The sequence below is a fragment of the Erinaceus europaeus genome, chromosome X (genome assembly GCF_950295315.1).
Source record: "Erinaceus europaeus chromosome X, mEriEur2.1, whole genome shotgun sequence".
Classification (NCBI taxonomy): Eukaryota; Metazoa; Chordata; class Mammalia; order Eulipotyphla; family Erinaceidae; genus Erinaceus; species Erinaceus europaeus.
This window is the reverse complement of record NC_080185.1, coordinates 63,539,174-63,553,760: the sequence shown is the minus strand read 5'-3', so window position 1 is coordinate 63,553,760 and position 14,587 is coordinate 63,539,174. Positions and strand designations below refer to the sequence as shown.

Genomic DNA, 14,587 nt, shown 5'->3' with positions numbered 1-14,587 from the left:
AGTCCCATTTTACCCAAGATGACGAACACGAGCATTGTTAGAGCCGCCAACCGTCCGGCGGGCAGCGGTAGTAATAGCCCAGTAGCCCCTCCTCTTAGGTGGCGGCGGGCTCCGCAGGATCCGGTCTGTGTCAGCGTAAACGCAAGCCGACCAATCCGGCTTCAGCCGGCCGTGCACGCTCCGCCTCGCAGACAGCGTGGTCCTTCGTCAGCGCCTGCGCGGGGCGGGATCTACTTATTTGAATTCTGGAGACGGTGTTTGGGGTCCGGAGATACTGGGACGTGAATGTTTTTGGTGAAGAGCTTTTAAACACCGCGCGAGATGACGACCTCGGATGTGAAATAAATCTACTGACTTCTAAACAAGATTGTTCTGCAAGGTGTGTCTGGGTTGGGTTTTCTTCCCGCCAAGGAATGTTCCACGGGGGGGGGGGGGGGGCCGGGGATGGCACTTTCTAAGGACGTATTTACTCCTTGCTGGGCGGGTTGTGAAAGGGTTTTCTTTTGAGAAGCGAAGGGAAGAACGTTTCAAACCCGTGGGATCGGAAACTATTAGTTCTGCCCTTCATAATGTATTAAAAACAGTTTAAACTGGAACTTACTTCTGCATTGGATCTGCACATCGATCTGCTCTGACCCCATCTCTTCTAGGGAGGTGGGATAGAGTGTTAATAAGGATCGTTCCTTTTTTTTCCCCCAATTGAAACCAAAACCTTAGAAGTCTTTCTAGTTCCTCTCTCCTCTTCACTACATCAATTTTTTTTTTATGACAGCCTTGTTCAGTCTACCTCCAAAACATAGCACAAATACAGTAATTTCCCCTTCTGTGGTAGTATGTTTGTTCAGATTCAGATTTCAGTCACTTCTCTCCGGGATTTCTGTAAGACTTTTGGTCTGTTTCCAAGCCTTGAACCCAAACTTCCCATTCTCCCACACTGCAGCGAAAATCTTGAAATAGTCTAGATCTTCTCACTTTACCAGTGGATGCCCCTGAGAATATGTAAACACCTTACTCTGATCTACAAGTCCCAGAATGATCTAGTGCTTGCCCACCTTTCTGACAGCCTTCTACAACCCTCCACTTCCAGGCTACTCCTCCGGATTGGTGTTGTGGCTACTTATTTAAACCCCCCCCCCACACACACACACACACGTTATTGGAGGTTAATGTTTTTAGTATTGTTGACACGTAGGTACAATTCCTCATCTCTCCATAAGTGTCTGCAAGACACTCTTCCCCCAAACTAGGTCTTCAATCACCATCATATACCAGGACTCCGGTGCCCCTTCATCCCAAAGCTTTTGCTTTAAAGTCAGCCTGTCTTACTATTTTCCATGAAGTGCTCTTTTCACAAGATCTTCACATGACAGATTGATTACTTCTGGACATTCAAATACTAGTTTAAAGGTCACATCAGAGAGGTTGTTTGAATCCTTTTGCCAGAGTAGCTTCTTAGCCATCACTGAATTGAATTCAGTATTGATTGCGTATTTAGGTATTGATTAATACATTCTTCCACACCCTACTCCCATAAGTTTCAGGAGACCAGAGATGCTGACTGTTTCTGTTTTATGCTGGGTTACTAGAACTGTGCTTGGCATGTACATGATGCTCAGTAATTATGTATTGAGTAAGAAAATTAATGGGGAATGTTTCTGTTGTGAGTATCATTTCTCTGGTCACCAGTTTGACCTTTGAATATGCAGTTTTGACTTAGTACTGGCAAAATAGGGAAATTAAAATGCTAAAAACAAAATCAAGAAAGTAGAGGAAATAAGAGTGAATATAGAATATAAGTTTGAATTACCTGATTTATAGATGGTACTTAATAAATAGGGACAAGGAAGGAGAACACAAAGTAAAACTTGGACTGAGCATGGTGTATTGCATCCAAGCAAAACACTGGGGAAGTAGTTGGGGGGGGGTGAAGAGAAGCTTGGGGTCCTAGTGCATGATGATGTAAAAGCACCTAGGTTGTGGGGAAGAATGTTGTGCAGAGAACTTCACAGGGAGATGATCAAATTTACCCATGTGTTAATGACTGCACTACAACCGTTACCCCCCCACCATAAAATGACCAAAAGATAGAATGTTAACCTTCAAAAATATATAAGGTCAAATTCTTGAGATGGCTTCGTTTTGAGCTTGTTTTATGATTTAACCATTTTTAGGAGAACTTACTTCGTTGCCTATACTTTTGCTGTTATTTTCCACAAGAAGATCACCTGGTAAATACTACCTTGAGAGATGTTTCTCTATTCCTAGGTAGGCTAAACATTCTGAGAAAATTACCTTATATAGGTTTTATTTCATGGCTCGTTGGGGCTTTTGTTTGTTTGATTGAATGATTGTTGCTTACTAGCTAGTGTGTATTAGATGGGAATACAGGTAGATGTCTTTGTGGGGTAAAAGGGATTGTTTTGCTGATTAATGGTGCCTTGGTATTTGTTTTTATGTAGAATGTATGCAGTAATGTCATCTCAGAAGAAACGTAAGAATTCTCAGGCACAAAAGAGGACTTCACTAGGCAGTAATAGTTACCAGACTAATCTTTCAGCTTGGAAAGGAAAAGAGAACCTAAGCAACTCAAAGAACCTTTCGAAGCAGGGACAAAACAATCTAGTGGAAGATTTTGATCAAACTGATGATCGAGAAGAAGATGATTTCCAAATAACAATGAAATATTTTAAGAAAGGTAAGACAGATTATTTTCTTTATGAAAGCGTTACTTCTGTAAAATTATGCCACACATTTTCTTAAAAGCTTTCAGAAGATGCTATAACTTGGGCTGGTCTAGAGACAATCATGCTAAGTGAAATAAGACAGGAAGAGAAACACAAATACCAGGTGATCTCACTCACATGGGATTTAAGAAACAAAGCAAGGGAAAATACACTGTGAAACACTGTTAAAACCACAGCCAATTTTAGCAGCTCTCAGGAAACTGAATGAGGAATTGGAGGAGCTGAAAGGAGACTAAAGGCCCAGTGCACTATGGTGGAGGGCATGGCACTTTAGTGGGAGAGGAGGCTTGCTGGCTGTCATGTGTTTTGGAGAGGTATGAAATTGTACCCTTGTAATAACAATAATTTGGTAAGACTGCATTTGCTGATAGTAATGAACTAGTTACAAAGAAATCATATATTTTTGTTCATGCTTGCTTTTCTTATTTAATAGACATCCATCAAGCACTTGTTACTTATCAGTGTTCTAGGGATCAGGGATACAGTGATAAGTCAGTGGTTTCCAAACTCGCATATTTCAGTTACCCAAGAATCTTAAAAAATACTAATGGCTTATTGCACCAAAGTAAAAGACTGGGGTGGGGAGACGGTTCAGATCCTGGACTGTGATGGCAGAGGAGGACCTAGAGGGGGTTAGATTGTTATGTGGAAAACTGAGAAATGATACACATATACAAACTACTGTATTTTACTGTCAACTGCAAACCATTAACCCCCCCAAAATTAAAAAAATAACATTAAAACTTACTGATGGCTGATATTCACTCTTAGACATTTTGATTCAATGTGTAGCAAAGTTTGGAAACTACTGCCTGACTATTTTTTTTTAAATTGAGATAACATTGGTTTATAACATATCACTTTAAGTGTGCAGCTTTCTACTTCCATATAATCTGTATACTACATTGTGATCATCACCAAAATTCTAGTTTCTGTCCACCACCATACTATTAGTTCCCTTTATTCGTTTGACCCAAATCCTCCATCCCTTTCCTTTCTAGTAACCATTATTCTATTGTCAGAATCCAAGATTCCAGGGCCAGGAGGTGGCTTACCATTTATGATAGTGTGTCCTTTGCCACATTTGAGGTGCTGAATTCAAGCCCCGCTGCCAGATGAGAACACTGGACTGTATGAGGGGAGCACCGTGGATGAGTGAGCAGTGCTGGGGTGTCTCCTCACTCTGTCTCTGCCTCTTCCTCTTCTCTCCTATTTTCTCTTTAAAATGAAGAATGAAAAGTTTGGCCTAGGCAGGCTACTCAGCAGTATTGTATGTGTGCAAGGCTCTGCATAAACAAACCCTAAGATCCATTGCCCTGCTGTTGAAATAGCTTATATGTAGTTAAACTCAATATTTTAGTTTAGGTCGGAGATACTAAGGCACAGTTCAATTTTCCTCAGGAAAGTTACTACTGCTGTCATGTAGTCTAGAATTTTAAAGATTGAGTAGGGTTTTTAGTAAGACTGTTTTGCATAATTATCCCTTTGAAGTGAAGTATCCAAAGTTGTGACTGATGATGCTAAAAAACTGAAAGAATTTTTAATCAAGATTTTATTTATTTATTTATTTATGAGAAAGGAGGAGAGAGAAAGAACCAAGTATCACTCTGGTACACGTGCTGTACTCGGGACCTCATGCTTGAGAGTCTGACACTTCATCCACTGCGCCACCTCCCCAACCACAAAGCTGGAGGAATTTTAATATCTCATTATTTAATATCTTCCCTCAGGTCCCACTAAACTTCCGCAAAGTAAAGATAAAACATTGGGAAAACACTTAAAAACGGTGGAAAATGTGGCCTGGAAGAATGGACTGACTCCAGAAGAAATTGACGTTCTATTAAATGTGGCACTCAGTGGCAAATTTGGTATGTCAAGGATATATATATATGTCATCAGTTTGCTAGTAGTTTTGCCTCATGCATGTTACATTTGATTGTTCATTGGAATCAGTTGTTATTCTATAGTTTTTATTATTCCTGGTATAAGATCAATCCAGTAAGATTTTAAGGTGGACCTTTCCTACTGCCTTATAAGCCAGAGTTTTTGAGCACTTAGTTGAAATGACTAGTTATAACCTATCTTTGCAAAAAAAAAATGTGTGGACACTTGGCACCAAATACATGGGAGCCATTTTTAGTATTTCTCTTAAAGTAGTACTGATAATTATTTAAATGATGTTGTTGGAAGGCACTTTAAGCAATTACTTACAGTCACCTGTTTGCACCGTCTCTGTTGCAGTGTCTATGATCTGAATAGTTTCTAGATGCTTTTATCTTTTCTGTTTTATGTTCATTTAGAGTATAATGAGACCGTATGGGCACTTAGAAAAAACTGCCAGTATTCTTTTTATTTGAGAACTTTTTGTTTTCTATTTTTATTAGTGGTATAGTAATGGCTTACAAGATTATAACAGGTGTAGTTCTGCACCACCTGAGATAATTACCATAGTTCTCAAAAATCTTAGAAGCAGTTTTGTCACTTTTTTTTGCAAGTTCATGTGTTATAATTCCATGTATTCCACATACAAGTGACACAATCCAGTAGTTATCTTTCACTTCCTTATTTCATTAAAGATAAATAGCCTACAGTTCCATTATCATCTTTATATTACATAGTATTATTCCATTGAATATATGTCTCATAAGAGATAACTCTTTGATCTATTCTCATCCAAATTCAAACTTGAGAGATATTTTAGAATCATAGCATCCTTAGAGGAGTTAAAGAGGCTCGTTCAGTATCAGAACCAGAACTAGGATACTCAGATTTCCTCACTTCTAAGTGCTTATACTTCACACTGTTAATCAAGTTTTCTACTTTTAACTTTTAAAAAATTGACACAATCAAAACTGGGTGCTTTATATACCATTGCCTGGCCCTTACATGTTGGATTCCTTTGTGTATACTCTATCATATTCCTTTTGTGATTTCATTAAAAGTTCAAGTTGACCATGTGAAATATTTTTTTTTCAAGTGGTTGCATATTGCTCAGTTCTGTTATCTTTTCAACATCACTGTTTAACTGTTCAGTTTCTATAGATAACTATTATACCACTTTTTTTCTTCCTTTAAAATTTGTGCCCTCCCCCCATTTTGCTCCTTGCAAAAGCACTTTCCTCTTGGGGGGTGTACTGTCTCCTAAATAGTCTTGCCCTTAATCCTTGCTTATTTTAATTTTTTTCTTTTTTTTTGTCATAATGCAATGTTTTTTTGTAATTTCCTTATTGGGGGATTAATGTCTTACAGTCGACAGTAAATACAATAGTTTGTACATGGATAACATTCTTTTTATAATACATTTTCTTTGAAAATATTTTATTTATATATTAATGAGAAAGATAGGAACAGAGAAAGACCCAGACATCACTTTGGTACATGTGCTGCTGAGGACTGAACTCAGGACCTCATCCTCATGCTTGAGAGTCCTTTATCCACTGCACCACCTCCCAGACCACGTACATTTTCTTAACACATACACACACTAAAATGTATAGATTGTACACCAGTTTTCTGTTTTGAAATTCTCCTTTTTTTGTCTTTTTTCCAGAGTTGGAGCCTTATGCACTTGCAGTGTCACTGCTTCTGGTCCGACATTTCATTCAGAGAGAGAGAGAGAAAGAAAGAGAGAGAAAGGGACACATACTACATTATTGGAGTTCCCATATAGTGCTAGGGCTCTAACATGGGCTTATGCACATGGTGTGGCCCTCTCTTTTTTATGACTTTCTCTTCTGATATCTCAGAAAGTAATAGTGACAATGTTTTCTTGATGATTACTGGGAGTCATGGTAAATGCACACCTTTTTAAAATGCTTCAGATTTGGAAACTTGTGTGTGACATCATTTTATTTATTTATTTATTTAAATATAGATGCTTGTAGTCATCATCTGTAAAAATTTCTACTAGTGAGTTAATAATGGTTTATAAGATTATAGGGAGATGGTTCCATACCACACCAAAGTTCTGTGCCTACCCCCTACCCAAGGATAACCACCATAGCTCTCACAAAGTCTTAGAGAGTTTGTTCACTCTTTATTTGCTAGTTAATGAGTTTCAGTTCCCAATACTACACATATGAGTCAAAGTATCTGGTAGTTGTCTTTCATTTCCTTACCACATCCACTTTTATATCATTTTGTTACAAAGACACAGCATCTATATAACATTTAATAGGACCTTTTTTGTTTATTGAAGGGAATAATACTTTACAGTGCAGTCACTGTCACACGCATATAATTTCATTATGCACCTGACCCCCACAGTTCTTTTCCACCTCTTCCTACCCCTTTTCCCTGAGTTCCTTGCTTTGATACAATACACCATGCTTAGTTCATGTTTCATTTTGTTTTCTTCCTTCGTATTTGTAATTATTAGGTCCCACTTATTCTGTATAACATTAAGAAGCTATGTTAGAGGTAAGAATGTTTAGCAGCCATTTATCTTGGTGAAATGAGAAATTGTACCCATGTGTCAACACTATACTGTAAACCATTAACTGCCCAATAAAATTATTTAAAAAATAAACTCTAGGGATGGGAAGATAGCATAATGTTTCTGTAAAAGACTTTTGTGCTTGGGATTCGGGTGGTAGCGCAGAGGGTTAAGCGCAGGTGGCGCCAAGTGCAAGGACTGGCGTAAGGATCCAGGTTTGAGCCCCCGGCTCACCACCTGCAGGGGAGTTGCTTCACAAGTGGTGAAGCAGGTCTGCAGGTGTCTTTCTCTTTCCCTCTCTGTCTTCCCTTCTTCTCTCCATTTCTCTCTGTCCTATCCAACAACGACGACATCAATAATAACATCAGTAACTACAACAATAAAAAACAAGGGCAACAAAAGGGAATAAATAAATAAATATTAAAAAAACCCACACTTTTGTGCTTGAGCTTCTCAGGTCTCAGGTTCAGTCCCCAGCACCACCATGAGCCACAACTAAACAGTGCCTCAGTTTCTCTCTCTGTGTATCTTTATGTCATTAAAAATAAATAAAATATTTTTAAAAAGAAACTTAAAACTCTAGCTTTCTCAGTCAACTTTCCACTTTTTGTTTAAGTTAGAATAGCCTTAGATGAAATCTTATTATGTGTTTGTATCTCAAATCATCATTTAATATGTACTTTCTATTAAAAAATAAAGATCACCACTTGGGGTGGAAGTAGAGATGCCTAAGTTATTTCTGAGAATGTAACTTACAGAAGTTAAGAATAGTGTTACTATCTAAAGAGGTATAAAGTTTTTTTTTTTTTTTGGTTTTGGTTTTAATTGGATAGGACAGAGAGAAATTGAAAGGAAAGGGGGAATTAGGGAGGGAGAAAAATAGACTTTTTTTTAATTGGGGGATTAATGTTTTACACTCTATAGTAAATAACAGTAGTTTGTACATGCATAACATTTCCCAGTTTTCCATATAACAATACAGCCCCCACTAGGTCCTGTGCCATCATGTTCCAGGACCTGAATCCTCCTCCCTACCCACCCTAGAGTCATTTACTTTAGTGCAATACACCAAAACACAGATATCTTCAGATTTGCTTTCCCACTTGTGCAGTATCCACTCTGCAGATGGGGAGTGGGCTTGAACCTTGATCCTTCTGCATGGTATAGTGTGCGCTCAACCACTTGGTATTTCCACGATGAATCTACCCCTTATGGAGTTACTATTTCAGTAGCCACTCCCTTCTTCTTTTTTTTTTTTTGGACAAAGACAGAAAATGAGAAGGACCAGAGAGCTTTAGAGGGAGAAAGAAAGAAAAATACCTGAACCACTATTTCACTTGGGTAGCTTCTTCTCTGCAGGTGGGGGTTGGGGGTATGAGCCTGGGTCCTTGTAGATCCTAATGTATGTGTTCTACTGGGTGCATCACCACTTGGTCCCTAAATATATCTATTCTTAAATAGAACTGGGGCTGGATGGTGGCACACCAGGTTGAGTGCACACATCACTGCAAGGACCCAGGTTCAAGCCTCCTGTCTGTACTTGCAGGGGGGAAGCTTCACAAGCAGTGAAACAGGGCTATTGGTGTCTTTTTTTTCTCCCTCTACCTCCCCCTCCTCTCTCAATTTCTCTCTGTCCTGTCAATATAGGGGATGGAAAGAAAAAAGGAAAAAATAGCCACCAGGAGGGGTGGATTTATTGTGCAGGAACCTGAGTTCCAGTGATAACACTGGTAGCAATAAGTAAATAAATAAATACATATATAAATATATAAATCTACTTATGTAAGATGCCTGTTACTAATTTTAAGTAAATTGTAATGAATCTAACCTTTAAGAATAATAAAATTGGGGGTCAGGCAGTAGCGCAGCAGGTTAAGCGCACTTGGTACAAAGCACAAGGACCCCAGTTCGAGCCCCTGGCTCCCCACCTGCAGGGGGGTTGCTTCACAAGCAGTGAAGCAGGTCTGCAGGTATCTATCTTTCTCTCCCCCTCTGTCTTCCCCTCCTCTCTCCATTTCTCTCTGTCCTATCCAACAACAGTGACACCAATAACAACAATAATAATAACCACAACAATGATAAAACAAGTAGGGCAACAAAAGGGAAAAAAAAACAGCCTCCAGGAGCAGTGGATTCGTGGTGCAGGTACAGAGCCCCAGCAATAACCTTGCAGGCAATAATAATAATAATATTGAAAAACTTTGATGTTTTTCCTGTGAGTAAAATGTTATTTTTGATGTTTATTTCATATATCACAAAACACTTTATAAAATGCCATTTTTTATATTCAAGAGTTGTGTATCCATCACTATTTAGCCCCTGGATATTTTCTTCATCCTTTTAAGTAGAAAATTTAGAACAAAGAATTTACAGTCTGCATTAAAAGTTAAAAGTAAATTTTAATTTCTAATTATGCTTTATAATAGTAACAAAAGATACTGCATATGACTAGCTCTTTTTATTTTTTTCTTTCCTTTCTGCCAGCGGGTTATCACTGAGACTCTGTGCTTGTATAACTCCCTGGCCTCGGTGTCTATTTTTTTTTCTCTATCGAAGGTGAGAGACAGACTTAGAGAGGGAGAGAGAATAAGAGATACAACAGAACTGTTCCACCAATTGTGTAATTGCACCCTTGCAGGTGCTCCTATGTGGAATGGCCCCAAATTGGAACCTGTATCTTTGTGCATAGTAATGTGTAAACTCTACCAAGTGAGCCACCTGCCTGCCCCAGTACTGCTGCTTTTTATTATCTTCAGTATAAAATGAGATTTCTCAAAAAGGCCAAGAGTGATAGTATAGGGAAAAATGACATCCAAACATTTGAAGTGTGTCTTCTTTCTAGGGGTAGCTGTAAACACTCGGCTATTAAGATGCATGATTCCAGCAACTTTAATATTAGAAGATTCTGTGGTTAAGGCGGTCTCCTGGTTTTGTGTTGGGAAGTGTTCTGGTAGTATCAAGGTAATCTTTATAAACATTTTGATAAGTCCTTTAGAACCACTTAAGTGATCGAAAGGAAGAACCACTTACAAAATAATGACATTGGCCTTTTGTGTAATGCCTGTAGTTTTGGAACAGTAAAACTTGATGCAAGGACTCTTAACAGACAGAAATTTTTACTGAGAAATAAAATCTATTATTTTCCTTTGTACTAGAGGCTTCTAAAATAACCCAGGGTGGGGAATAAACTCTTCTCTTCCATTTATATTTGTCTAAAGATAAGCATTTTGTCTCTCAATAGATACTTTTTTACCGTTGGCTGGTTGCAATGTTTGACTTTATTGATCACAAGGAGCAAATTAACTTGCTTTATGGCTTCTTTTTTGCTTCATTGCAAGATGATACACTGGTAAGTACAATTGGACAGAATCAAGCATTGATCAATTGATATGTTTATATATCTGTACTCAAAGTGTCACAATGTGTATTTATTACTTTTTTTTTCCAGAGCATTACTCATCTCTGGTTTAAGGTAGTGTGTGTGGGAGGATTGAATATGGGACCTTGGACCCTTAAGTATAAGTATCTTTTTGCATAGCCATTATGCTATCTCCCCTGCTCCATTTATTGCTTTTGAAATATATTAAATATATAAATGAATATAAAGAATAGTATAAGACCCTTGTACCTTTCTTTCAGATTGAGAAGTTTAAGAGCTTCACCATATATGCTTTATATCTTTTTTAAAAATTTATTTATTTCCTTTTGTTGCCCTTGTTGTTTCATTGTTGTAGTTATTATTGTTGTTGTTATTGATGTTATTATTGTTGGATAGGACAGAGAAATGGAGAGAGGAAGGGAAGACAGAGAGGGGGAAAGACACCTGCACACCTGCTTCACCGCCTGTGAAGCGACCACCCTACAGGTGGGGAGCTGGGGGCTCGAACCGGGATCCTTACGCCAGTCCTTTCCTTAACCGACTGCACTACCACCTGACTCCCGCTTTATATCTTTTAAGGAAATAAAATATTTCAGGTAGAATTGTCTTCACACAAGTCTCTGTATTGTTTTAGAGCAGTGATTACCCTCCTTGCACGTTCTTTGGATCACTTACTTTATATTTTCTTGATTAATACTACAAAACCCTCCTCAAAATTAGTGAGAATGAGAAAATAGCTTTTCATAAGATGCCAGTGAACTAATTTTGATTAAACAGCATAATTATTTCCATTGAATTTTTTTAAATTTTTATTAAAAAAATTTTTTTAAACCAGAGCACTGCTCAGCTCTGGCTTATGGTGGTGTGGGAGATTGAACCAGGGACTTTGTAGCCTCAGGTGCAAAGAGTCTCTTTGCATAACCATTATGCTATCTTACCCCCACCCTCCATTGAAATCTTAAGTGTTCTAAGAAATCAGCCTACTGCCCACCTGGAAAACTTTCCATCAGTTTGTAAACCATTCAGCTAACCAAATTCTTGGCTTTGGGAAGGGAATAAATACAGTTGTTGACTTGTGTTTTTAAAATTTGGCATTTTTACTGTTTATTGTATTGTATTGGGTTATTGCTGGGGCTCAGTGCCTACACTATGAACCCACTGCTTCTGAAGGCCATTTTTAAATTTTGTTGTTGTTGTTATCATTGTTTTTTTTATTGTTGTTGTCATTGCCATTGTTGCTGTTGGATAAGACAGAGAAATCGAGAGGGGAGGGGAAGACAGGGGGAGAGAAAGACACCTGCAGACCTGTTTTACTGCTTGTGAATCGACCCCCACTGACGGTGGGGAGCCGGGGGATGGAACCAGAATCCTTGTGCGGGTCCTTACACTTTGAGCCATGTGCTCTAGCCCACTGTACTACCACCTGGATCCCAAGAGAGTTTTTTTTTTTTATTCCAAAGATTTGTAATTCATTTAGATTTTGTAATTCATTTGTAATTCATTAAAAGAAGCAGTTAAAAGTTAAAAAAAAACAGTTCAAACATTGAATTTTCAAAGGCACTATATGATGATACCATCATACTTTCAGGGAAGAACGCATTATGTATCAGAATGATTAGAAAAAGCATCATAGGGTCAGGTGGTGGTGCACCTGGTTGAGCATATATATGTTACAATGCGCAAGGACCCAGGTTCAAACCCCTGGTTCCCACCTACAGGGGCAAAGCTTCACAAGTGGTGAAGCAGGGCTGTAGGTATCTGTTTCTCTCCCTCTCTGTCTCTCCTTTACTCGCAATTTCTGACTGTCTCTATCAAATAAATAAAGATAATTAAAAAAAAGAAAAAGCATCATAATGCATGTGGGTATTGAACTGGGCCTTGAAAGTTGAATAGGGTTTGAGATTTGATGAGAAGAAATAATGTTTAATATCAGTAGGAAAAATTCAAGCTAAGCTGAGTGATATGTAAATTGTGGTTCAGGAGACCTTAAATAATCAGGTTGACTTATTTAGAGCTGAAGTCAAGTAGTGTCAGGTGGTAATACTGAAAGTGTTGGAAGAGGAACGATTGTGGAAGTCTTTAATGTTAAGGAACTTGAACTTTATCCTCTATTTAGTGGGGGATTCATTGAAAAATTTGGGCCAGAATATGTTGCTAGCAGCATTGTAGGAAGTTGTATCTACTAGTATGAAACTGTATGATTTGGGAAAGAGATTAGAGTTGAGGACTACATAGGAGACTGATGTGATCATTCATGTAAAATATGATGGAGTTCTAGACAAGCAGTTCTCAGGTATATACTGTGAAGTCCCTGAGCGTTCCTGAGTCTCTTCAGGAGACATGGGAGATAATATTTATTTATTTATTTATTTACTTAGTTGTACCAGAGCACTATTCAGCTCTGGCTTATGATAGTGCGGGGGATTGAACCTGGGACTTTGGACCCTCGGGCATCAGAGTCTCTTTGCATAACCACTATGCTGTCTACCCATACCCTAGATTAAAATTATTGCTATGGTGATACCGATATATTTGCTATTTTCACTGTGCTGACATTTCCATTGCCATTGATGGTGCTAAAGCAATGATGAACAAACCTGTTGATATCCTAGTAAAAATCAGGTCAGAGGCCCCAAAGTGGTCCAATGATTGTATTCTTCATTGTAGTTAAATAAAACAGACAATGCTGTTTCATTTAACAGTGGAGCAATAAAAAATAGTTCATTGTCTAAGCTTTGACCTTTGAGACATGTGTTTCATCATCTGTGTGATGAAATGGGAAAATACAAACTAAACTGTTGTACACACTCAACATAAAATAATTATCCTAGTAGGGCACCAAAGTAAAAACCCTGGGTGGAGGGTGAGGGTGTATGTTCAGCTTCATAGGGTGGGGGTGGGGGGATGGGACACAGTCTTTTGGTGGTGGGAATGGAAATAAAAAAAAATAATTATCCTGAGGGCGGGGGTAGATAGCATAATGGTTATGCAAACAAACTGTCATGCTGAGGCTTCGAAGTCCCAGGTTCAATTCCCTGCACCACCATAAGCCAGAGCTGAGCAGTGCTCTGATTAATTAAAAAAAATTATCCTGAGCATCAGTACTGTGTAATAGAGTTGAACTAGCTACTTTTTTTTTCTTTTCTTTTTTTACAGAATACAATTACCACTTGAAATAGTGACAGGTATATATTAACTGTGTTATTCACATGTGGGTATTTAGCAGGTGTTTTCTTGAAAATGAGCAAAGTAAATCTGACTTTATACTGGTGGTATTCATGTCCAGTTTTAAAAATTGACCTTTCAAGCAAAAAAGTACAAGTTTGGAAAATTTGTATCTGCCACTGTGACTTTGACAGTTTCCCAATGTGGTGAAGGCCAGGCTTGAACGTGGGTTGCTCACATTCCAAAGCCAGGGCTGGAACTGGGATCCTTGTGCTGTTCCTTGCGCTTCGCGCCATGTGCACTTAACCTGCTGCACTACTGCCCAACCCCCAAGGGATGTTATTCTTATCACAGAAAGTTGAATTATATGTGAACATAGAGGAGCAATGTCAAAAATAAGACTAATGATCAGGGTTAAAATTAGGGTGGAGGAGATAGCATAATGGTTATGCAAAGGACCTTTTATGTCTGAGGCTCCAAAGTCCCAGATTCAGCCCCCCCGCACCACCGTCTATGCCAAAACTGACTAATATTGTGGTAAAAATAATAATATAAAAATGGATTAAAATTAGAGGAATTTCTTTTCAACTGGGAAGAGATAGGTCTGACATTCAGCAAAAAGTATGTGTGTCAATACTAATAAACTTGTTAGTTACTAGGGGACACAGTTGAGGGAACTCCTGGCCATTAATCTTGTTTTGTATAAAAATTTTCACTTAAGTAGGAGGCAAGGTCTTCTGCTAAGAATTGGGGGTGGGGATAAAGCATTATGTTTAAGGGGAGAGTTGTTTTGAAGGCACAGACAAGTATAGAGAACATTAGTTGGATGTTACTAATATGCAAGGATGGGTAGTTTCTCTAGGA

General features: G+C 38.4%; 1 protein-coding gene across 3 annotated transcripts in view; it reads left to right on the top strand.

The window, feature by feature from the left end:
* The first annotated feature begins 234 nt into the window (after positions 1-234).
* Positions 235-14,587, top strand: part of CENPI (centromere protein I) — a 70,038-nt gene continuing 55,685 nt past the window's right edge. For 2 of the 3 annotated variants that reach the window (XM_060183374.1, XM_060183373.1), the window contains exons 1-6: positions 235-379; positions 2,172-2,265; positions 2,460-2,695; positions 4,475-4,612; positions 10,022-10,140; positions 10,421-10,528. In XM_060183374.1, coding sequence (XP_060039357.1) covers positions 2,461-2,695; positions 4,475-4,612; positions 10,022-10,140; positions 10,421-10,528 — 600 coding nt within the window. In that variant the 5' untranslated portion in view covers positions 235-379; positions 2,172-2,265; position 2,460. The remainder of the gene's footprint in view (positions 380-2,171; positions 2,266-2,459; positions 2,696-4,474; positions 4,613-10,021; positions 10,141-10,420; positions 10,529-14,587) is intronic. The other variant, XM_007538547.3, reaches the window with a different exon arrangement.